The 22,419-nt window shown below is 45.1% G+C and overlaps 1 protein-coding gene across 3 annotated transcripts; it reads right to left on the bottom strand.

The window, feature by feature from the left end:
* Positions 1–21,881, bottom strand: myo1g (myosin IG). 3 transcript variants are annotated; one of them, XM_052071448.1, is made up of 22 exons: positions 21,606–21,857; positions 20,768–20,976; positions 20,353–20,446; positions 19,888–20,053; positions 19,717–19,770; positions 19,498–19,593; positions 19,243–19,359; positions 18,943–19,149; positions 18,733–18,878; positions 18,510–18,624; positions 18,266–18,436; positions 17,253–17,323; positions 14,582–14,656; positions 14,332–14,464; positions 13,523–13,689; positions 13,220–13,427; positions 12,835–13,058; positions 12,602–12,746; positions 10,237–10,341; positions 9,930–10,043; positions 9,133–9,290; positions 1–3,378 (listed from the first exon to the last, which is right to left on the bottom strand). In XM_052071448.1, the coding sequence occupies exons 1-22, from the start codon at positions 21,698–21,700 to the stop codon at positions 3,216–3,218; spliced, it is 3,033 nt and encodes a 1,010-aa protein (XP_051927408.1). In that variant the 5' UTR covers positions 21,701–21,857; the 3' UTR covers positions 1–3,215. The 3 variants fall into 3 exon arrangements, with proteins under 3 accessions (XP_051927408.1, XP_051927409.1, XP_051927410.1); XM_052071449.1 differs by having other exon boundaries at positions 20,768–21,013; positions 21,606–21,856; XM_052071450.1 differs by lacking the exons at positions 1–3,378; positions 9,133–9,290; positions 9,930–10,043; ... (5 more) ...; positions 14,332–14,464; positions 14,582–14,656 and adding an exon at positions 15,129–16,166 and having other exon boundaries at positions 21,606–21,881.
* Positions 21,882–22,419: the final 538 nt, after the last annotated feature.

Genomic DNA, 22,419 nt, shown 5'->3' with positions numbered 1-22,419 from the left:
TTGGTTCTTTTTTAATTTATTTTTTATTTTTTTGTAAGGAGCATGTTGTCAACATCCATTAGGAATTATCATCACTGCTCATGCTAAGAAACACTGGTTCCAAAAAAAAAAAAAAAAAAAAAAAGTTATTTGTTCCAGCTCTTGAAATTGAAAAGCATTTGATTTCTTCGGGCAAAATTCTGATTTAAACAATCTCACATGACTTTAAATTTAGATGGAGATCATTCTGGGGTGGGGTTTAGAATGATGTTTTATGTGGCAATCCCCTCTGGTGCCTTTTGAAGTCATACGTTATCAAATTGATCAAGTAAGTGGCTATCAATAGATTTTTTTTTTCTTCTCATCAGTGCAGCAGATGGTGACACAAAGATGGCCATTGTACTTGGCGGTGTTTGTCTCAGGCAGCTCCGGGCAGCCTGCATACACACAGATTGTCTCACAAGTTTTTGTTTACGGCAGCACATGGGGCAACAGTGGGCAGATGTTAAAACGGAGACAATAAACAAATATAACATAACTGTCGAGTTTCACAATCTCCCCCCCCAGCCCCGGCTGGGTCGCTCTGGGTTTATGGTTACCTTCCTCCGTAACTTCCCGCTAAAACAAAGAAGCACATTAACCCGAATAAACTTTCATAAAGTCACTAAGAGTGTGTCGAAGGCAAAACATTCCCCCCCCTTTTTTTCTTCATGATGACACTGTTGACTATATGGAGTATTTAATAAAGTACGGAGCGGAAATACAACTCGGATGTCTGAATATTATTGCATCTGCACAAGTGAAATCAAACCTCCGTCTGCAATCGTGCCAATTTGTTTGCACGTGGATTCATGAGAGGCAGAAAATAGCTTGAAGGCTCGCCTCACAGTGGCCCGGGGTGCAGATGGCCTTTTAGCGCCCTGTGAGGAGGGCTGTGCTCCATCTGGGCTTGTCTGTGCCGTCAACCCCCCCCCGCTGTCAACTCAGGTGTTGCCGACCTCCAAAGTGCCATGGAGGGGGCGTGCAGCTTTGAAAACGTGAAGGAACCCTGCAGAGCGCCAACGCCATTTTTCTGACATTAAAACGGGGACACCGGATAGAGCGCCGGGGTTTTATGTGCCCATTTAGCACTAGACTGAGCAGAGGGGTGCCCGCAACACCTGTCCACCTATTTCACATTGAAGCATATTCACAGTTGTGCACCTCATGTCTTTCCCGCCAGTCTTAAAATGCTTTGAGAAAGTGACTTATTTGCAAATATTGCTTTATCAGACCTCAGCTCAGTTTAATTAGGTGGTGTCCAAACTAAAGCTCGGGGGTCACCCTTCCATTTTTCTATATGCGGCCCTCAAACGAAAAAGTTTGGACACCTCTGGTTTAATTGAGAACTAAACGATTATGAGATAAGCCTCTAATGAATCCCAAGATCTCAAAACATTTTAAATGTGCACACTGCTGCTGTTAATTTAAATCTATGAATTATTTTTTTCAATTAAAAAAAATGTTCGACATCACCTCTACTCACAGAGAATGTGACACGTTAGCCATTTCCTGCCCGCTTTAGTTACGAATAAACTGTTATTAAATAATCAGCAATGACAAGCAAACAAATTGTCGCGACTTTGCTGTTAACACATTGTTGAAAGTTGGCATCCGACTTTATATTACGCCTGGCATATGGCACCAGTTCGCCGGCTGACTTAGCGGCTAACGGCTAGCAGCTAGCTCAGCTGTGAACACTGGTGAAGTTGGCATCCGACTTTATACTACGCCTTAGATATGGCACCAGTTCGGCGGCTGACATTAGCGGCTAATGGCTAGCAGCTAGCTCAGCTGTTAACACATTGTTGAAATTGGCATCCGACTTTACTTTACTGCGCCTTACATATGGCACCAGTTCGCCGGCCGACATTAGCGGCTAACGGCTGGCAGATAGAATAAGATTAATAAAAGCAACAAAAAAAAATAATAGTAACAACTCTACCAAAATAAATTTAAAATAACCCCCCCCCCCCCGAAGCTGATGTTAATAATTAACAATTTTATATGTGTAGTTTCAGATCGTTCTTGTTCAATTGGTTTCTCAAATATGTCCAGATTAGTGCGCATCCGGTCTGTCGCCACGTTAGTTTGGAGAGAATAAGCAATCCGCCCCTCATGTTACTGTAATCTCCAACATGTGACCTCCCCTGGGGTCTGATAATGGAGAGATGTAGGAAAAACCTGCTGGGCTCTCCAAAGCAGCGGCGGGTCTGCCCCCTGAGAGGATTTAGGGGCAAAAAAAAAAAAAAAAAAACATCTCTGGGACACATCCAACGCTAAATCCTCTCCAACTCATTACGAAATCCGAGTTGCGCGACGGGTAATCCCAAAAAAGAGGAGAGGCCAGGTGCCGGCCTCTCTGTAATGGAATTGCTACGGCGCTTTAAGTGATTGCATCAACAATCAGCCGGGCCTGATTAATTCGATTAGCGCTCGACGACTTCGATTTGTATAAAGCGACGAGACAATGAAGCATCCGGGCAAGGAGGCGGCAGCCAAACGTCACACAAAGAATGAAACGATTCCAAGGCTCTGAGTTACAGTTTCATCGTGACACTGGGAAAATGTGAGCAAATATTGGTGAATATTTTGCACGTGATGAATAACATTGTGGACGTTAAATTGAAGATTGGCAATGGTTGTGACCTAATCATACATGTATTTTTTTGTAATTGTTTGTTTTAAATAGTCGTTACGTTATTTGTTTCCTGCACCGAAACCTCCTGCGACGATTCTGATCTAATCCGGAGGACACCAAAGGGACAAGACAGGAAATAACTCTTGCGTCATTTCGGCCACTTTCGTGCAGTCGGTGAGCTCCATCGCACGCTTTCAGCGGATGCTTTGGATTTCAAGATAAATCCAACTGGGGTTTTTTTTTTCCCCTCTCCCCTAAACACCAGATATTGTAACTTGAGTGGACTGCATATAGGAAAACCCTAAACATGACATGGGTGCATTCTTGGGAAACAAATTTTGTAATTTACAGAACGAATTGCGGGTCGACATTCGAACACGCACGAACCGTTGAAAACAATTTATTCCGTTAAACTTGATACTTATTTCAGGAAAACGTTTCACAGTTCGAATATCTTCTAAATGCTCAAAACTATCACATTTGTTAGCATGTTCAACTAGAGGGTACCCAAGTTTGGAGGAGAATCTCGTTCTGGCAGCTGACTGGATAAAAAGTCTCATTTGGGCGGAACCAGTAGAATGAAACCTTCTTTGCTCTTCTTGAAATCGGCATGAGTTAGTCCCTCCTTGGCTTCCACGGTAACAGTCTTTGGTTTGCCACGCATGTGTAGCCGGATGCCCGACGGGCACACCTTCACGGCTAATGAGGTTTTTCTTTCGCTGAAAGGCAAAAAGGAGATGAACGTGAACGGAAATCAATCCAATTTTGCAACAAACATGAATCGTATAGTCGATCAATGAAATTCCTCAGAGGACTTTTGACAAAGGCGTTTAAAAAAAAAAAAAATGATATCAAGGCGAAGGAAGGAAGAGCACTTTCAAAACAACCGCCGCCGTCTGCCAAGTGCTCTCCGCCGAGCAAAATAACAATAATGACAGACGGTCGAAAGCATTCAAAACAGAAAGTAAAAAAAAAAAATCTAGTCTCATGGTGAGTCAAAAGCCAAAGAATAAAAAAATAGTTTGAAGCTTTAAATGATCTTATCTTAAAGGATATCTTAAAGAATGGGCAGCAACAAAGGGGCTTGCTGAACGTTCAGTGGAAAGTCATTCCAAAGAGAGGGATCTGAAACGGAAAAAGCTTGATTCACTCCGAGTCTCTGCTTTGTTCTCGGTCCCTCGAATAGCTCAGCCAGGTAATTAGGGGCGAGGCCATTTTTAAAAAAATTGAAAACAAATAGGAACTTTAAAAGAATTCTAAAATGGATAGGAAGGCGGTGAAGGAATGCCAGAGTAGAAGCTGTGTGCTCCCTCTTACGAGTACCAGTCAAGAGGAGAGCAGCAGCATTATGGACCAACTGGAGACGCTTCATGGAGGATTTTCTGACTCCAAAGTAAAGTGAGTCACATATTGCATAGAAATGGATGGAATGATGGAAGCTGCACTTTTTAAAAGGTCAACTATTATGAAAAGAGCAAACTAAATCATTTTGCATTCTATGCGCATCCGCTGGCCATATAAAACCTCATCCGTTCTTCCACCCTACCATGTTTATGCGGTGAAAACTCCCACCCACGCCCCGCCCCGCCCGTTGAGCGATCATCTCATGCGTAATTCCTCCCGAGAAGTGCGTAAACAGCAAATACCAAGTCCTGGCGGTTTGCTTGGTGCGAATGCAACAGTTGGTCGGGCTGACGAGCGCATGGACGCATTTTAACTGGAGGTGTTGGGAACGATGCCGAAAATATCAACGCCATCCTATTCGTGTCGTCGGCTTCATGAGATGAGCGGTTCATGCGCAAAACATTCCAAGTGGCAGCTCATCAAATGGAATTCATTCAGAACTGAGTGAATCACAGTTGATGAGTATTCACAAGACTTTCTTGGTAGGGGTTTTTTTTCACGCCCTGCTGATAATTTATATGAGTATTCTCTTATAGGGGGGAGGAGGGGGTGCAAATGATGATTCGCTCAAACCGGACCGAGCCTCTGAAGCGTCGTCGTCACGATTCCCTCTAAAAACATGACCCGCACTGAGCCGAACGACCCACACCGTGCAATTTGAATAATTTATCGTCCCGTATACGGCGCCGAAGACAGATTTGAAAGGTGCAGAGACGGTTCATCTTCTGCTTCCTCTCTCACCCTCCAAGCAGTCGGCCTCCATTTTTCTCCCCCCACCCCCTCCCACCTCGGAGAAGCAGGGTGCAGCGAATGCAATGTGAATATGTTGCCTCTGGTACCTCCATCGTGGGAGAATCAGCGGCTGTTTTATGAGCATCCGAGCCGCGAACGTGTGGCGAAGCATCGCCAGTCAGCGTGACGCCAAACGGTTGTTAATGCCGTTTTGTCCCATTATGTGACGATCGGATCAAGAGGCGCTCCGAGGGAATAATGTGACATCGGCAATAAAATCAAGTGATAAACATTTTTTTTTTTTAATACGCAGCCACTCAAATTGTGAATTAAATGCTTTGGGTAAGATTGCTTTTACGATTTGTGCCCTTGTGAGAAGGGCAAAATGGGAAAACTTTTTCGGGTCCAGTAAGTCGTGACATTGAGTCCGAATAATGCCACTGACGGACAACATCCCACAAAGAGAAGACAGGTCCGAAGGGAGGCCCTCTCATCGCCGCCTCGATATCATCAATCTCCTTTCGTGCTTCTGCGCTGTTGCTGCTGCCATTCAGGGTCACCCGTTCCTGTCCCAGGAGGTGTTCAACTTCAACGGCCGCATTTAACCATCGTTTCCCAACACGAAACCATCATCGCCATGGCAACGGCGGCATAAGACCGTGGCAGCTAGCCGACTACCCCCCCGCGGATTAAGTATCGGCGTCACCGCATACATCATCGACAATTTCATCCATTATAATCAGCTGCTGACAGAAACAATTGGGCTATTTCGGCCGCCGGAAACCGACCACTTGAGTGTTCTGGAGGGGGGCGGGGCATTCTGGGGGAAAAAAATAGTCATATGTGAACAACAGTGGCGCAAAGTGTGACCGCTGGCATGGTTGATTCATTTTGCACATGCCCCGAATCATTAACGGGACAGTAAGTGTCATCAAGTGCGAAATTCCAATCTAAGGGGACGTCTGTGAGTCAGCTTGAGAGGACACCGAAGGGGGGCAGCGCGCCGGTGAGCAAATTCTTATGTCGAAATTTCACGCAAACACAGAGGGACAGTGCAGGAAATGGGCCCATGGAAACGCCGTGGTCATGTGACTGCCAGGTCTCCATTTGATTGGTCAAACGGAGTCAAACGTCACTCGAGGTTACGCGAAGCTTTTCATGCATACTTGGTGATCACGTCGTCACAGCGTCAAAGCGTTTTGTTTGTCCCACTTTGGTCCGAGGTCAATTTAGAGTTGGCGCGTGACTGCTGTTGGAAATACATAAAGAGGTTCTTTGAAAAAGGAATTGTTTTGAGGTCGGTAGCCGGGAAGACTTCGAGATGCCGGGACAAAAGAGGAGTTATTGAAATCACAAATAGAATTTTCTCACGACTACACTTCCCGGAACCACATGACCCACCGGGTTGGTTGGGAGCCGAGTAAGAAAATAGGTCAGCGTCTACACTCTATTTACTTCCACCTGGGTTAAAAGCTGTTGCTATAGTAACTCGCCATATGATCAAAACCGCATTACTACCACTGATCCTAATCCATCAAATCAAAAGTTGGGACCAGCAGGGAGCGAGAAGTGGGATTTTTTTTTTGGGGGGGGGGTGGCATCTGACCGATGAGAGGGCAGAAGCTCGGCAGCCTTTTGAGTCGGGCCAGACAGGCGAACACATTGAGGACAGCCGCTGAGGGAGAAAAAGCAAAAGGGGGGTGGGGGGGCGGAAATGGAGAAGGCTATTTCGGAACTAGGATAACGGCACTCACGGACAGGGGGGAAAAGAAAGTTCATTTGAAATGGCCGCTTTTTTGTTCACGTCTGCACGTGAGCTGCGGCTCAGCCGACGAGGTCAGACGCCAACAAGGTCGCCGGTGACCAAGCCGGGCAGCGGGCGGCTGCTTAGTTGCGGCCCCCTTCAACCACATGACACGACTCGACAAGAGACTCGACTATAGCTAAGCTGCAAAAGTTGATGGAATGACCAAAAATCCACCAAATCACCTTTTAAAACAACGAACCCGAGCTTGTCCGCCAGGCTGGGGGCAGATCATACCTTAAATCCCGCCTTGAGCTCACTCATGCCCCCCCCTGCCACGTCCCTCCAGCTGTCCCAGCAGATGGTCCACAAGTTCAACCCACGACAGCCCCCCCCCCCCCCCACCACCACCACCACCACAATACACACGACTTCCTGGCAAGTATATATTCTACCACAGGTGTCAAAGTCAAGGCCCGGGGGGCCAGATCTGGCCCGCCACATCATTTTCTGTGGCCCGCAAAAGCAAATCAAGCACGTCAAGTTCCATGATGCTTGCTAAAGTCTGAACCAAAATTTCAAATTGTCATCTGTAATCCACAATAACAGTCATTACTCTTGAGTTCTGATTTTAAAACGAGTTATCCATCAATTTGTAGTGCGCCGTGTATGTAATTAAACATATTGCACTTAATTGAACGCCGTTTGTTTGTTTTTTCTTTCTACCCACATTCTTGCTGCTGGAGGCTGTAAATTTCCCCAGTGTGGGACAAATAAAGGATATCTTATCTTATCTTAAACATGTATGTGCTTTCCTAAAATTCATAACGGCCGTCCAAGGGAAACGGTAAGTACAATGTGGCCCGTGACAAAAAATGAGTTTGACACCCCTGCATTATCCAGACAAATGCTGTGAAATTTTGAGAATATGTGCCTTCTGGTTAAATTTAGTCTGGACTGTACCTTGTAACTATTTCGAATCGTGTGCTGACATTCTGGGCCGTGGTGATAAGAGAAGCGAGGCGATGGGAAGAGAAAGCCAGAGACAGGCAGAAAGGGGTGAGAGGTGGGAGGGGTGGGGGAGACATTCAGGAAAGATTGACACACGATGTGAGAAGGGGACGCGTTTCACCGAGGGAACATGACGCATTTTCCAAGTCGCATTTTAAACATCTGCTTCAAGCCATGCCTTTCGGTGACCCAGTTTGATGCGACGCCGCACCTCGGCTGCCACGCAAACACTTAACGGGAATGAATGTACGTCGATTTTATTCTTGTTCGTGTAACATTTACAGAATCCCCTTTAGCTCGTCCCTAAAATGCCAAATTATGACATGCGTGTGACTCGGGAGCTCATTTCCTGACAGAGGCGAGCGCGTGATTCTCGATGCCGCCAACTAGCCACCTTCTGTGGGCTCGGGGACCACAACTCCGCCCTGACTTTGTTTCCAAAGCTTCCTTTTGATGAGCAGCCTCATCAAGGGTCACAACCTTTCTCCATTCGCCACAGATGGTGCCACAAAGGGAGTCAGAGAGGGGGGGGGCTGACACCGACTCCCGACTGGTGCCTCCGCAGCACCGCAAAGCGCAATGCAGCTGTCGCAGTGATCCCAGGCGAACAAAAAAAACACACACACACACACACAATCTTTCTAAAACTAATAAAACTGCGGGGCCACACAAGTGCCCTCTAGCCCCCCCACCCCCCAAAAAAAGACATTAAAGTCAAATAACCTGGACACGAGCGAGTCAGATCGTTTATGTTGCGAGCGATAACGACGCGCGCGAGCGGCGCCGGAGGCCAAGCAATCAAATGTACAACCGCATCATTTCAGAGTGTGCGAACACACACCGGGCGCGCATCTTCCAGACGAATGCGGTCGGTTTGTAATCACATCGAGAAACAACGGTCACATTTCGCGCCGATGGATGTGATAAATGCCAGCGTGGGGTATAGTTTCAGGATTTCACAACAGGTGTGTACGCACGTGAACAACGATGACCCCCCCACCCCCCCGTGACAGTGATGAATGCCAAGAATATTCATTCATTCATCTTCCGAGCCGCTTGATCCTCACTAGGGTCGCGGGGAGTGCTGGAGCCCATCCCAGCTGTCTCCGGGCAGTAGGCGGGGGACACCCTGAATCGGTTGCCAGCCAATCGCAGGGCACACAGAGACGAACAACCATCCACGCTCACACTCACATCTCGGTACAATTTAGAGTGTTCAATCAGCCTGCCATGCATGTATTTGTAATGTGGGAGGAAACCGGAGCACCCGGAGAAAACCCACGCAGGCCGGTTGAGAACACGCAAACTCCACACAGGGAGGCCGGAGCTGGAATCGAACCCAGTACCTCTGCACTGTGAAGCCGACGTGCTAACCACTGGACGACCGGGCCGTCCTGCCAAGAATATGATTTGCATATTATGTGACCTTCATAGATTTTTTTTTTTTTTTGGTTGAGGCCTTTGAACAGGAAGAGAGGAAAGAATTCCATTTAGGAATGGATGACACGGCTGCAAAATCCCGATTTTTTTTCCCGCCAATCAGAGAAAAAAAATTTTCCCCGGCACCGAAAGTATCACTGACCGTGTAAAGTGGTCCACCAACGTTCCCACCAGCTCGCCGACACGGTCCCGGTTGGGACAGAGTTCCCCACATTGGAGACACAGCAGAACGTCGTCCTGTGAGGAGGTGTGCAGCGCCACCATCTGGTCGACCCCGCTGGTCACGCTCAGTCCCGTTAGCTGTGAATATCAACACGGGAGTCGCGCTTAGAAAGCCTTGTGAACTTTTCGTGAACCGCTTCGACGAGCGACTTTTTTTTTTTCTTCTTCCTATCGTGAGGTCAAGCTGATGTTTCTGCCCTGTCAAACGTTTCAATGATTTTTACTTCTTGTTAACTACTGCTTGGTTGCTGCTTTTACCCAGCATTTTAATTGCTCACGTGCACCCATACGCACACAAGCATGACTGGTCTCCTTTCAGACTAGAGACCCAAATGGCCGCTATCGACGGCATCCCCGTTTTTTTTTTTCTGCATGTCTAGCATGTCGTGGTTTTAAAGCGCAAGATCGAGAGCTGAAAACACGCCAGAGGTTAGACAGTATCATCGAGGAGTGACTAAAGATAGCAGCCATTAGGCACCGTTGCTCATACTGAGGGCTGGGAGTCGTATCCGGGTCAGACGCTAAGAGAATAAAACGACTTGAAGAAAAGTAGACCGCTGCTCTGTCATGCCGTACATCGCGTGCGTTGAATTACGGGATCGTCGAGTTTTAATAGAGCAGCAACCAAATGAGACCATCGCCGCCGATCACTTCCCGTTGCCACATCCAACATGGAAGGCATGTTGACATACGATTCAGCAAATGTTGATAACTTACGCTGTCCAAAGGAATTCTCTTAAGGACCTTGAATTGTTTCTTTGGCTCTAATTTGTAGAAGCACCCGTCTGTGACGAGCACGCCGCGGTCGGTGCTCTTGTTGAACCGATTCACCTACGAAAGAGCACAAAGAGGAAAAAAAAGGGGTTATGGCTCACAATTTGAGTGTTTTTTTTTTATTTTTTAATCACTTACAGGATCTTCCCAGCTATGAAAAATAGTTGAGAATGTTCGGCTCAATGGCCAGAAATGAAAACAAGTGAGCAGAAACACGTTTTCATTTGCGGGCATTTCCCATGTGATTCACCTTCCGGCAGAAGCCCGAGAAAAGGACTTGATTGTACTCGTCTTTGTTCCTCAGCTCCCGGGAGATGCGTGCAAAGCTGGAACTGGATCGAGGGCAGTCTCGCACCTGCGGGGATCAAAGCTTTGTATTATTGCAACTGCAAGGATTGGACGGGTGCGCGTCTCACTAGCCAGTGGCGGCCATTGTATGTGACAGGCGGGGGAAGCAAATAGTGCTGTGTTAAGGTCTTCGGTTGATTGGCGAACATCAGCAGCTGCCTACGATGACGCCTTTGTGGCCGAGTTGATCATTTTCAGACAGTAATGCGGGATTTTATTGCCACTCTCAGTCTAGTCTGGTTATTATCAGCCAATTTTATTACTTTTTTTAATGAGAAAATTGTCATGCGGTTGGTATGGAGAGTTGATGCAACACAATATGAACGTTGCTGTGCAAGCCAAAATTTTGCCTACCATTACCACTTATCAAAAATGTCTCTGACACCAGAAAAAAATCACATCGACAAAAACCTCTCAGTCAAACCAAAAAAAAAAACTCCCTTGCCAACCAAAACTACTCTGAAACATGAAAACATCTGGAAAAAAAACCCCTGATGCATATGCAAAATAAACCTAATACACACACACAAAAAAAATCTTGTAGACAACAAAAAATTGCACCATGACAAAAAAAATTGTAAAAAAACACCCAAAAAACATCGCATCAAAAAACCTAAATACAACGAACTCAGATTTCACCAAAAAAATTAAAAAAAATAAACTCAAAATCACACCCACAAATAACATCCATTTATCCTACTCACCAAAAACCCATCAACTAAAGAAAAAAAAAACAGATGCATACAGAAACGTGTGCTCCTATTTTGCATACGTGAAATTATGCCTGCTTGACATCAGCAAAAGACTATCTGACGTGAACAACAACCTACACAAAATAAACAATCAGGCTTCAAATAATTAATTATAATTATACAAATAATCCAGCTATCTGGAGAATCGTTTGTTCTATTGAATGCAATCCGTTGCTTCAGAACTTTTGCCCTACTTGTTTTTCTCTGTGTACTCATTCTTTCACGGAGCATGCTGAATGACACGCATTTATAGGTCTCGGTAGAATTAACACCAATCACGTGAAGCCGGCGGCCCCCGATTGAGACTTTTGAGTCACAAGCCGTCACAAACGCATGTGAGGAGCGACTCAGGACTGTGCCAAAGTCATGCTGGCGCTCCCTGAAGGCATCTCCGAAAGCCTGTGGCCCCGCAAACAAGCTCAGATTAGCTACTCAAAGATCAGAGGGTGGGATTCGTTGGGGGTTGGGGGCTCACAAGTGCCCCTTGGTCACATTATTTGCTTGCTGGAGTTGTCACATGCGCTCCGTGGAATTTCATAAAAGATTATCGCCGCGTGTAAAAACACAGCGAGTCATTTAGGTTGCATTTAGCACGCATAGCTCACGTGGGAAAAAGATTAAAAATATAGGATCTAAAAGGCAATCGATTTTTATCGTCTCCGTCTTTAAAGTCACAAGGACGCAGTAAAAGCGTTTGCGGCAAGGGGAAATTTCAAGACAACCCTCCATCCGAGAGCAGTGGTTCTCCAAAGTGTGCTTACACGTCATGCAAGTGGTATGCCGGCTCCCCCTAGTGGTATCTGAAAGAATCACTGGCTAGGTAAGTCCAGTTCGCTTTTAATTAACCTTTGAAGTTCAATATGTTTGCATTGAATCTTTACAGGTCGTTTTGTACACATTTATTTGCGTACATGTTTTTATTTAACTTTTATAAAATGTATGCAGAAAAGTGGTGAAGATTGCACGACTGTCTGTGTCCTACGTGTTGTGTTGTGTAATGTTGACTTCAAAATGGCGCCGCGAGAGTGGCTGCCTTTCCAGCAGCTCCTATATTTTGTTGTTCTACTTCTTCATTTCATAACTTTGCTGCTGTGAATTGGGAATTTCTCCATTGCGAGATTAATAAAGGTTTCCTTTCCTTATATCCAGTACAGTCTAACTGAATCATTTCAAGACTGTTTTTTATTTTTAAATCATCCAATATTTTGTTTCAGTGTTAATGTTCAAGTTGGGCCTAATTTTACCACGACGAGCAATAATATGAAACCTTTTAGGAATAAAACCTCCGTCTCATTTTTGAACACTGAGGCCTACTATTAGACTGTACTTCGATATGGCGCAACATAGAGTTATGGTATTTTTTTTTAAGGTGGTACTTGATTAATGAAATGAAGCTTGAAGTAACACTGACAACCCGCTTTTTAAGTACAGAGTGTGAGCGTGCACTCTTTTGTTTTGTTTGCTTTTCCTCGAGAGAGCAGCTGACTCGACGGGGTTTGCGTGCGGGATCCTTACATTGGCTAGGTAGTCTCTTTCCCAGGCTCTGCTGCAGCCCCAGTCTTTTCTCTCCCCGCCAAGAGCAGTCAGAGCGGCGACTTTGGCTCGAATCTCGAGCACGTCTGACGGCGGGATTTTCTTCACCATCTGTCTCGCCCACCACCTGAAAAAAAAAAAAAGAAAAGAGACTTTAGTGATGATTTTCGAAATAGCCCAATTCCGTAAGCGAAATAGAAAGCCCCTTCCCTGACCTGCGATGCAACGCAACCGTGATGGCGTGAAACCGGTTCAGGGCGGCAGGCGGAGTCGGCCATTCGACGCTCTTTCCGTAGTCGGCCATGTTTCTGACGTTGGCGAAGCGCTGCTTCACTTCGCAGAAGTGGGCCTTGACCTTGTAGCGCTTGAAGCAGCCCATGATGGCATAAATGGCCCTCATCCGCCGGCACCTCATACGAGCCAGAGCCCCCCGCCATACCTGTGTGAATTTTTTTTTTTCTAAACGAGACTCGCCGAGCGAGATTTCTCTGTTCACTCATTCAACTAGGTCGTTAGCAGGAGATGCTAATTTCTTCGATGTAACCGCATCCCGCATCTCATTAAATAGACGCAAAGGCTGGCAATGCCAAGGCGGCTAACCTTTTGTAAGAAAAGCACCAAGATGGGGATGAGGGCGGCTCGCTCCTGTTCCAAAGTGAAGAGGGATCGAGGCGTTCGCACAAAAAGCTTGGTGTGGCCGTACGCCACGTCGCCTTGGAAACCTTGCTGTTTGACGATGGCCTCCACGGCCTCCCGGTCGGAAGCCATCATGTGATTGGGCCAAGTGTACTCGCACGTCATTTTATACCTCGGGTAAAGTGGTAATTTTCAGGAACGTTTTAAAGTCCGGTAACGAGCGGGGGGGGGGGCTATTGTGCATCACGCGTCGAGGACGTCTCTTACCTCTGCAAGAAGCGAGCGTAGGGCTGCCTGTAGGCGAAACCCGCTCTGCGCACCATGACGTTCTCCAGCAGACCCAGATAGGCCACCTGATGTTGGCAGCGAGCGTCATCAAACAGCAACGGGGACTTCAGCTCGTTTGGCTTGATGCATCTCACGTAATACGGCTCCTGAAGAAAAAAAAAGGCGGATGCCGATTTGCTTGTTCAGCATATTTAACATACGGTATAGACAAACGTTTTTTTTTTCCTTTATTTGATTTCTTCCTTATTAGTTATTTCGAGTCGTTTCGTTTGATTGTAGTTCACTATGGACTTGCTAAGCACTTTCAGAAATGCGCCTTCCAAATAAAGGATGATTGACGGACAGCGATTGCCAACTGCGAGCGACGGCGGAGCTGTGAAAACTGACCTCTGGGAGTGCCACACAGCTGAGGCTCGTATAACATCTCGCTTTATTAAAAGCATGTCGAAGTAGCAGGCGAAGTAGCAGGTGAATGCTTTCGCATCAACGGGGGCTCTCTCCAAGGGACACGCTATCTTGTTACAGCGCAGCTACTACAGCGGGCTCCCCTCCATGAGAAACAAAATGGCCACTCGAAAGTGCTTTCCAATGCCACAATGCAGTGAGGATTTTAAGCCGTGTTTCAGTTCCATTTTTGACAAAGGTTTTTTTGGCCTCACCGTGAGGTTGATTTTTTTTTTTTTTAAACTGATAAGAATCACGGAATGTTTTTTTTTTTTTTGGGTGTAGCTGTGCGGCCTTGGCGAATTACTTGCAATTTGTGTACAAACAGAAAAGTGGCGTCCAACCTTGCAGGCCAGTTTATCCACCAAGGCGACAATGGAGTTTTTGAAGAGGGTGGCTGCCGTTTGCGGTCGCTTGGTGACCTCCGTGATGCTGAGTTGACCATCGGGCCACATCTCCTTCATCACTGGGTTGGAGCTTCGAAAGAGCACAAAAGAGGGTGGGGGGGGGGGGGGTTAAATGTATACGAACAAGGTCAAAAGGTAACTTGGCCTCATTACTAAAGAGCCGCAACTGTGATGGCGTGTTTGGCACCTGTGGTACATGAGGCGCTTGAAATCTTGGAAAAGCAGGTCTCGGTTTTTGTCCAAAAAGCCCTCGACGGAATATCTGTCATAGGCGGCGAGAGGGAGAGAAGAAGCGTTAGAAAGACTAAAAGTAGTTCAGATTGAAAGAGAGGGGGGCGGGGGGGCGAGCTGAAAATCAGCTAAGACAAGAATCAAGATGATCAAATTCAAATAAGTGAGACAGAGTAACACAGATTACACAGAGAGTCATGTCATGACCTCGTGAGTGATTTGGCGCTCGGTTCCAACTGACTCTTGAGGATTAAAGCAACGCTGCGTAGCAGATTTCCATAACAGGAATACAACTCACGCTTGGGTTAGCAAAAAAAAAAAAGTGAACCGTCAAGCAATTTAATCTGTCTGCTCCCTGCAAAATGTTTGGGTGGCTTTCTGAGCATCAGAGGTTAAGATGTCACAACATGGCACAAATTACATAAGATGTTCATCCACAGGGGGGCGGGGGGGGGGGGGTATGCCAGCTGGAGTGAATGCAAAATAAGTTGTTTTGGGGGGGAGGGGGCTCATTAACAGCACTACAGTGAGAAAGCTCTGTAATGTTAATGAAGAAAATGAAAAAATAATGACAAACATAGGCGGCGGCGTGGACATCCTTCTCCCACACATAAAAGGCTTGTTTCAACCAAGCTGAAAACAACATAAAAGCAAGTCACGGGATTCACTTGAAAGGACGGGAAAGTTTGTGGAGGACATGCAAACATCAGGTCAGATGCTCTCCGGAGGAGAGGAGGACGAGCTGACATGATGATAAGACCCAGCTGACAAGTGAGATTTGATTCATGCCTTGAGACATGAGCTTCATTTGTTCCGCGACCAGGCTCATAACTCAAAACGCGCGCCTCTCAAATCATTTTGTCCCATTGAGATGAATGACAATGCCGTTAATCTGTTCCGGTCGCTGCCCTTTCAGAATTAAATAATTGTTGTTGCATTCTTTGAATGGCCATTGTGCTGCGCCTTCTGGTTTTGGCCACCTAGGGGGCAGTACAGAGCCAGAGCACGATATGGCTCTTTTTAAAGTGCTCTATACAGTTGAGTTCAGACGACTCAAGACGTGTTCTACATAGGGGATAAAAACCATATGACTCCGAGTACCATAACACTGCTTGTCAATGTGTGTTTCTGCACCATTTGGTCATACGTTCAAGCACCAAAACATAAATACTATTCAGTGCTCCCATTAAGCCAGTCGCCTAAAGAGCCAAACTATGGCGTCGTTTTCAGTGCACGAGATATAATTCGCTTTTTCAGGACAAAGAAAGGGTTCATCGGGGAAATTTTGATGTAATGCAGAGGAAGGGGAAAAAAATGAGGGAAACGAAAGGATGGGTAAAGTAGGTCAAACCTTGTGTGTGTTTTTGGAGGAAGCTGGGGTGGATGGGTATTTTTTTTTCGAGGGTATGGGAGGTATATTTAGACGACAGAGTAAAGCTTGACTCAGATGAAATGAGATGGAGCGTGGGCTGCGGCATCTTGGAGGAGTGACATCTCACGGGGAGTGACCTGGACATGGCCCTGACACTGCCAAATTGTGGCTGACGGAGACAAAGATCCACCACACGCACATCCAAGGGCATCCACACACAGACACATTCAATCATTTCTCAGACTGGCTGCACTAAAATAGAAATAAAAGTTGCATTGTTAATTCTGCTCCTCCTTCCAAAAACGATTCTATGGTCAAGTGGGGAGAGCCTGTCAATTTTCAATTGAGAGTTTGTGGCTTGAGTCACAGGAAATCAGTTCACGGGTGAACTCATTTGCATTTGGTACCATTGTCATATTGACACACACAAAAAAAGGAGAAAAAAAAACTTGGATTCAGGAAGACAAATAAAAGCAACGAATGTGGTGGAAATAAAGAACTTGAATTTATAATACATACATGCTTACCTTAACCAAAAATGAGCCTGCTTAAAAATCTGTTCCACTTGTTCGTGAGTCATTTTTCACGAATGATATAAATGATCAAATCGTCAAAAAAAAAATTCTACTTGAGTGGAACCTTGGTTACTGCTGCTGTTACATATTATCAGTCAAACACACCACAGGTAATTCTCCTTCACTCCCCATCCGCATCCTGATGTGGTCACTCGATATATTAATGTCCTTCCCCCTCTCAAGATTGAAGGCGTGATTTGTTCTGAAACCAAATCCACGGTCGCGCTGATGGCCAAAGACCCCACCCCCATCTGGCCTCGGTTACCTTTAGCATCATCAAACGCATGAAAGGTGAGCAGTTGAGGATGGCAAGGCAGAGCTGCGGTCATGGTAAAATCAACATCCACGAGATTGTGGAATTGAAATCACAAAGATCTTGCCCCACGTCAATGCGCCATTTAGTACGCCAGCACAGCTGAAAGACAAGTCTGATAAGTGTTCCCTTTATTGCATGCGACAATAGCTTTTTTGAGCGCCCAACACAGACGTAACTGCATTTCATTCGAACTGTGCACAAACGGTAACAACCCCACTGAAATGTTTCTGCTGCAAACGTCCTAAACTGACCTCTTAATAGGATCAGTTGGATTATGCTAACGAATCCCGCTTCTTTCTCCAGCCAAGATCAAGCCCGGCTCAAAACACAAAACAAAAACATACACACAAAATGGGAAACTCACGTGACATCTCCGGCATAGTGGCGGATCCGGAAATGCTTCTGGAAGTCCATGGTTTTGTCGGTCGGGGTGAGCTACAAATGCAGAGGTGAAAAGTTGCACTTCTGAGCTCATGCTAGTGAAATACAATTCCCCCAACAAACGTCAAGGCAAAACATTTCAAGGTTGAGAAGATTATAAAGTGTCCTTGGGTGTCTTGAAAGGCGCTTATAAATAAAATGTATTATTTTTTTTTTTTTATTCTAAGTCTAACCAGAAGGCAGAACATTAGAGAAATTCTGCCCTCTGCTGGTCGAAACGCCAAATTGCATTTTTGATGAGTTGGTTTGAAAAGTGTCGTCCGTCTGACTAAGAAGCTTCATTTGGTTTATCTTACAGAATATCGGGCAATTCATTTTTTTTTTAATTTAAGGTTAACTTTATGAGGGGATTCAATGAGGAAAAGTATAATTTGTGACATCTGGGTGCAGAACTAATTTTAAGTTTTCTTTGAGTGCGTTTCATTTGTGTTTTGTCAGAAAGGCAGTTCACATGATGTCTTGTTTTTTATTTTTTTAAAGCATTTTCTCGCGTGATTGTCCTCATTAGAACTGCAGGACAATTTCGACAGCTTCAATCACCCTAACATGCAAGTTTTGGGGATGGGAGACATGGAATGACTCCGTTTTAAGCATATATTTGTAGAAAATTGTGGGTTTGATGCACGGATATTATAGTGAATGGATATTAATGAAATTAAAAGTAAAACTGGAAAAAAATACTTTGATTCATGAACTAAAATGATAACAACAGATCTTAAAAAGCACAAAATTAAAAACTAACACTAAAACGAATGGGGAAGGACATTAATATGCTCTTAAAAACAAACGAAAGCTAAGCGAACCGAAAGAACAAATGTCAAAAGCGAAATAAATACTAAATATAATAAAATCCAAAACCATGAACAATATCTATTACATGTATTTTGAAGCTCTTCCGTCCAATGAACCCCACTTCAGTTGAGGTTACGCTCTCACCTTTCGGGAGGTGTAGTGGGGGTGGTGCGCCAATTTGACGTCCATGCTGTCCAGGCACACGGTGTCTGTGACCTTCCCGACAGTGAGACAAGCTTCATCCAGAATGGAGATGAGCCCTTTGTGCTGCTGCTCCACCAGGTCGACGATGATCTGGTTGTTGAAGTAGTCAATCTGTGCATGACCAAGATTCATTAATAGATGTCAGAGAGCTCACGCTGCAGCAAGTTGAATTGATTTTCCTTACGTCTTGCCACTGGATACCCTCTCGCTTATATTCGGCTTGTTCCTGTTGGAGGATCAGCTCGATGAACAGTTGCTGCAGCTTTTCGTTGCAGTAGTTGATGCAAAACTGCTCGAAACTGGCCCCCGCACCCCCCAAAAAAAAAGATGGAACAAACACCCCGAGGCCGCATGAACGTGAATTTGTCACCAGCCTCGAATTGCAAGAGGACGAAAAAGACTCCAACCTGTTGTTGTCAAATATCTCAAATCCATAAATATCCAGCACACCGATGACGGTATTTTTCCCATGAATCAATGGGTTGTAGTCTTTGACCTCAATGACGTCATTGATGCGGCCGACGATCCACCCGAAAAGTCTCTCGTAGAGAGCCTGTACGTCGAAAAAGGGGAAGGTTGATTTAATCCAATCAAATCAATCCATCAATATGACACACCTTGCTAAAAGCATCCCGCCCAAAGCAGGCCTCCTCTTCCGTGTGTCCCTTTTCGATGACGTCGCCGCCACCGGTGGCCACGGTGCGGTACAGCAAGCTCTTGATGACATCGTCGGCGTCTGTGCCCGTCAACTCTGAGATGTGCTTCACGGCTTCAAGGTCCAAAACTTCAACATTCTCATCCTTGCACCCAAACTGGACATTACCCTGGAAAAAAAAACAAACAAAAAAAACACGACACAACCGTTTCAAATAGTCTTCCGCTTTAATTCACGGCAATCCTGTTCTTGAGAAACTTACAAGATGCAGGATGGAAGCTAGAATTTGATAAATGGACTGAATTTCCTTTTTGGAGAAGCCAATCACTTCCAGAGCATGAACGACCGCTTTGTGACTTGAGTAATCGTTGTTGCAGGTCTACGGAAAGACAATGACAAAATGTTAACACACCCAAGAGACGGGACGTTTTCGTTTCTTCACTTTGGTTCCCATTTGTGTGAATTTCTCGACGGATAAAATGTCAACCCCGTCAGACTGAAATGAAATTCAACTCACAGTGGCTGCAGCTCCCTCTTTGGTGTACACGTAAGCGCTCGGATCGCTTTGCAGGTGACACGAGGCCATTGTTTCCTTTGATCCGCCTCGTAAAAACTGTGACGGCACAACAAATCAAGCGCGCTCTGAATCGGTTTCATACGCCGCACGCGGGGTTCGGGTCGATTTTCAATTGGAAAAGCCGCTTCTCAGTTTGTACGAGACATGATGAGACTCCACCTGGTAAAAGGAATGGAAGTTTCTCTCGCCTTGCTGCTGGTGAACAACCCGAGACTTGAGTAGGTCATGCCCAACCAAAAAAAAGGAAAAGAAAAATAGACAAATGTTCATGACGACAACAGATGTGGGGAAAATACTCTCACAAAGACACGAGGCTGCTCCTGCTCTCACCTTCTCCAGCAGGTAGTTGTTAATGTGGCCCCCCATGGGATCGCCATTGAAATTGAAATTGATGTCCATGTACTTGCCAAAGCGGCTGGAGTTGTCGTTACGATTCGTCTTGGCATTCCCAAAGGCCTCCAGAACACAGTTGGACTTGAGCAGCACGTTCTTTACACTGCATAAGCAACGGGATGCAAATGGGACATAACGATTGGGCAAGTGACACATTATTAGCATTTTATTTGACACGAAAAGAGGACCATCGCCTATTTTTTTGCTTCTGTTCCTGAGCTTCCGGAGCTTCCACGCCACCACGTCACCGATTTAAGATCGCAATCCAATGTGGCAGCAAGTAATTTAGCGGCACGGGAAGGAAGTCGAGATGGTTGCACAGAGTTTGAACTTTGTTATCTTGATTTGTGCGTACAGGTGGAATTTCTTTTTTTTTTTTTTAACTGCCCCATCTTGTCTTACCTTTCAACGTCTGCCCTCTGACTTGGGTTTGTGATAGCCGCAATGTACTGCATGATGTATTTACTGGCTTCTGTTTTCCCTGCACCACTTTCACCTTAAAAAAAAAAAAGCACAAATAGTCCCAACTTTTAATTGTTATATATATATATATATATATATATATATATATATATATATATACATAAAGCATTGCAGTACTAGATTTCGACTTTTATTCATCTTGAAGGCATATAATGTTACTTTTCTAATATACTCACTGCACTTATTCGACTCCAATTTCAAGTTAAATTGGATCCCATTTGTGGAATAAATTTGCAAACCACACCAGGAGCCAAAATCGCCGAGTGTTTTGTTTCTTGGAAAAATAAAACTCTTCAGTCAAAAGGTGAGACAGCCTATTCATTTCGAAACTGACCTGATATGACGATGCAAGTGTCTTTGGCTCGTCTTTTCATCACCTTGTAGGCAGCGTCGGACACGGCGTAGAGGTGAGGTGGGTTTTCGTAGAGCTCGCGGCCACGGTACTTGTCGATGGCGTCTTTCCCGTAGATGTCCATCTGCTTATACGGGTTGACGGAGACCACCACGTCGCCGATGTAGGTGTAAATCCGACCTTTCTCAAACCTGTCTCCACACAAAAGACCGCATGATGTTTCTTTTTCTGTGTAGATACAGGCATAGGTAAGAGGGTGATATTGCACATTTCACCTGCAAAAAAAACAAAACCACAGAATATAAAATTTGTTCAACCCCTGCCAAAAAACGGTATGTCTCTAGACTTTGGTTCAAATAATCCACCTTTGTGCATGAAGCTGAAGAATACAAATAGCTGGCAGGAAATGGCACAACAGTGAGTGGCGGTAGTCACTGAAAGCAGGAAATGAAAATTGGGTTGTTCAAGCTACTGGCGGGCTCGTTGATTTGATTTTGGGTGAAGCGGGAACTTCACAAATTGCTTGATTAATCAATTATTGCATTTGTGTCATTGTGGCACGTACAATACTTTCAGACAATTAACTTTTTTAATTCGCAATTGTGGCTGTCTGGGATGAGACAGTATTTCCCGTCCATTAAAAAGGGAAAAAAGTACCACGCGAAAGCTTGAGCTACGGTTTGAACATTTAAAGATAATCTCAAAACGCAACAGACAGGTGAAAAAAATGACAAGTGGTCTTTGGGCCATGAGTGACACAATGCAAACTTTTTTTTTTTACATCAATAGCTTCGTCTTCCTCGATGCTACCAACACATACCTCAATTTAAGATTCTCCATAAATTGATCCATGGTCACCTCATCCAGCAGCACAAAGTCTGACTTCCCAAATTCGAGGCCCTCCATCTCTGCCATCCTTTTGCCCCGGATTCAGCAAATAAGAGCAGAACAAAAAGAGAGACGTACAGGGAACAGAAAGTGACGGGAAGGGGTTGGCTGCGTGAAAAAAAAGAGAAGTACGACTGACTTTTGAGTAGACAAGTGAGTGATGAAGGCGTGGTTGCGCTTGAGTCATGCAGAGCAGCCCGCGAGTGCGGGGGGCGTGGCTAGTGATCGAAACAGCGGAAGAGGGCGTGGCCAAAACGGTGTAAGGGCCACTTACAAAAGTGGCACTAAAAACGGTGTCAGGGCTACTTACAAAAGTGGCACTAAAAATGCTGAAGATGAAGTGTATTCAATTTACACACTATTTGAAACTTGAACAGAAAAAAAATCAAGATTGTTCACTATTCTTTCAAGTGAAAATGTGTGCAATTTTGCTTATGCATTCCTGGTGAGCGCCAACATGTCACTTTAAATGTACTGCTCAAAATCCAAACTAAAAAAAGGAAACACATTCCCTGCCATGTTTAAGATTTCTTCATTACTTGTATTCATAAAGTGTTGTGCAAATGTGATAAAAAGCTGTTGATTCTTACCTCACACAGTGATAGTGAAGTCCCACACTGTTGACTACATATGGGTTATGAATGTATTTTAGTGGATGTCTATTTACAATTATATACAACAATATAGTTTCATGAGGTAGAATATTTTATTTTCTCTTCATTTTAAGCTTTTTAGCAAGCGCTAAA

Source organism: Hippocampus zosterae, chromosome 7 (assembly GCF_025434085.1).
Source record: "Hippocampus zosterae strain Florida chromosome 7, ASM2543408v3, whole genome shotgun sequence".
NCBI lineage: Eukaryota > Metazoa > Chordata > Actinopteri > Syngnathiformes > Syngnathidae > Hippocampus > Hippocampus zosterae.
Note: the sequence above shows the minus strand (reverse complement) of the source record. Positions and strands in the feature narration are given on the sequence as shown.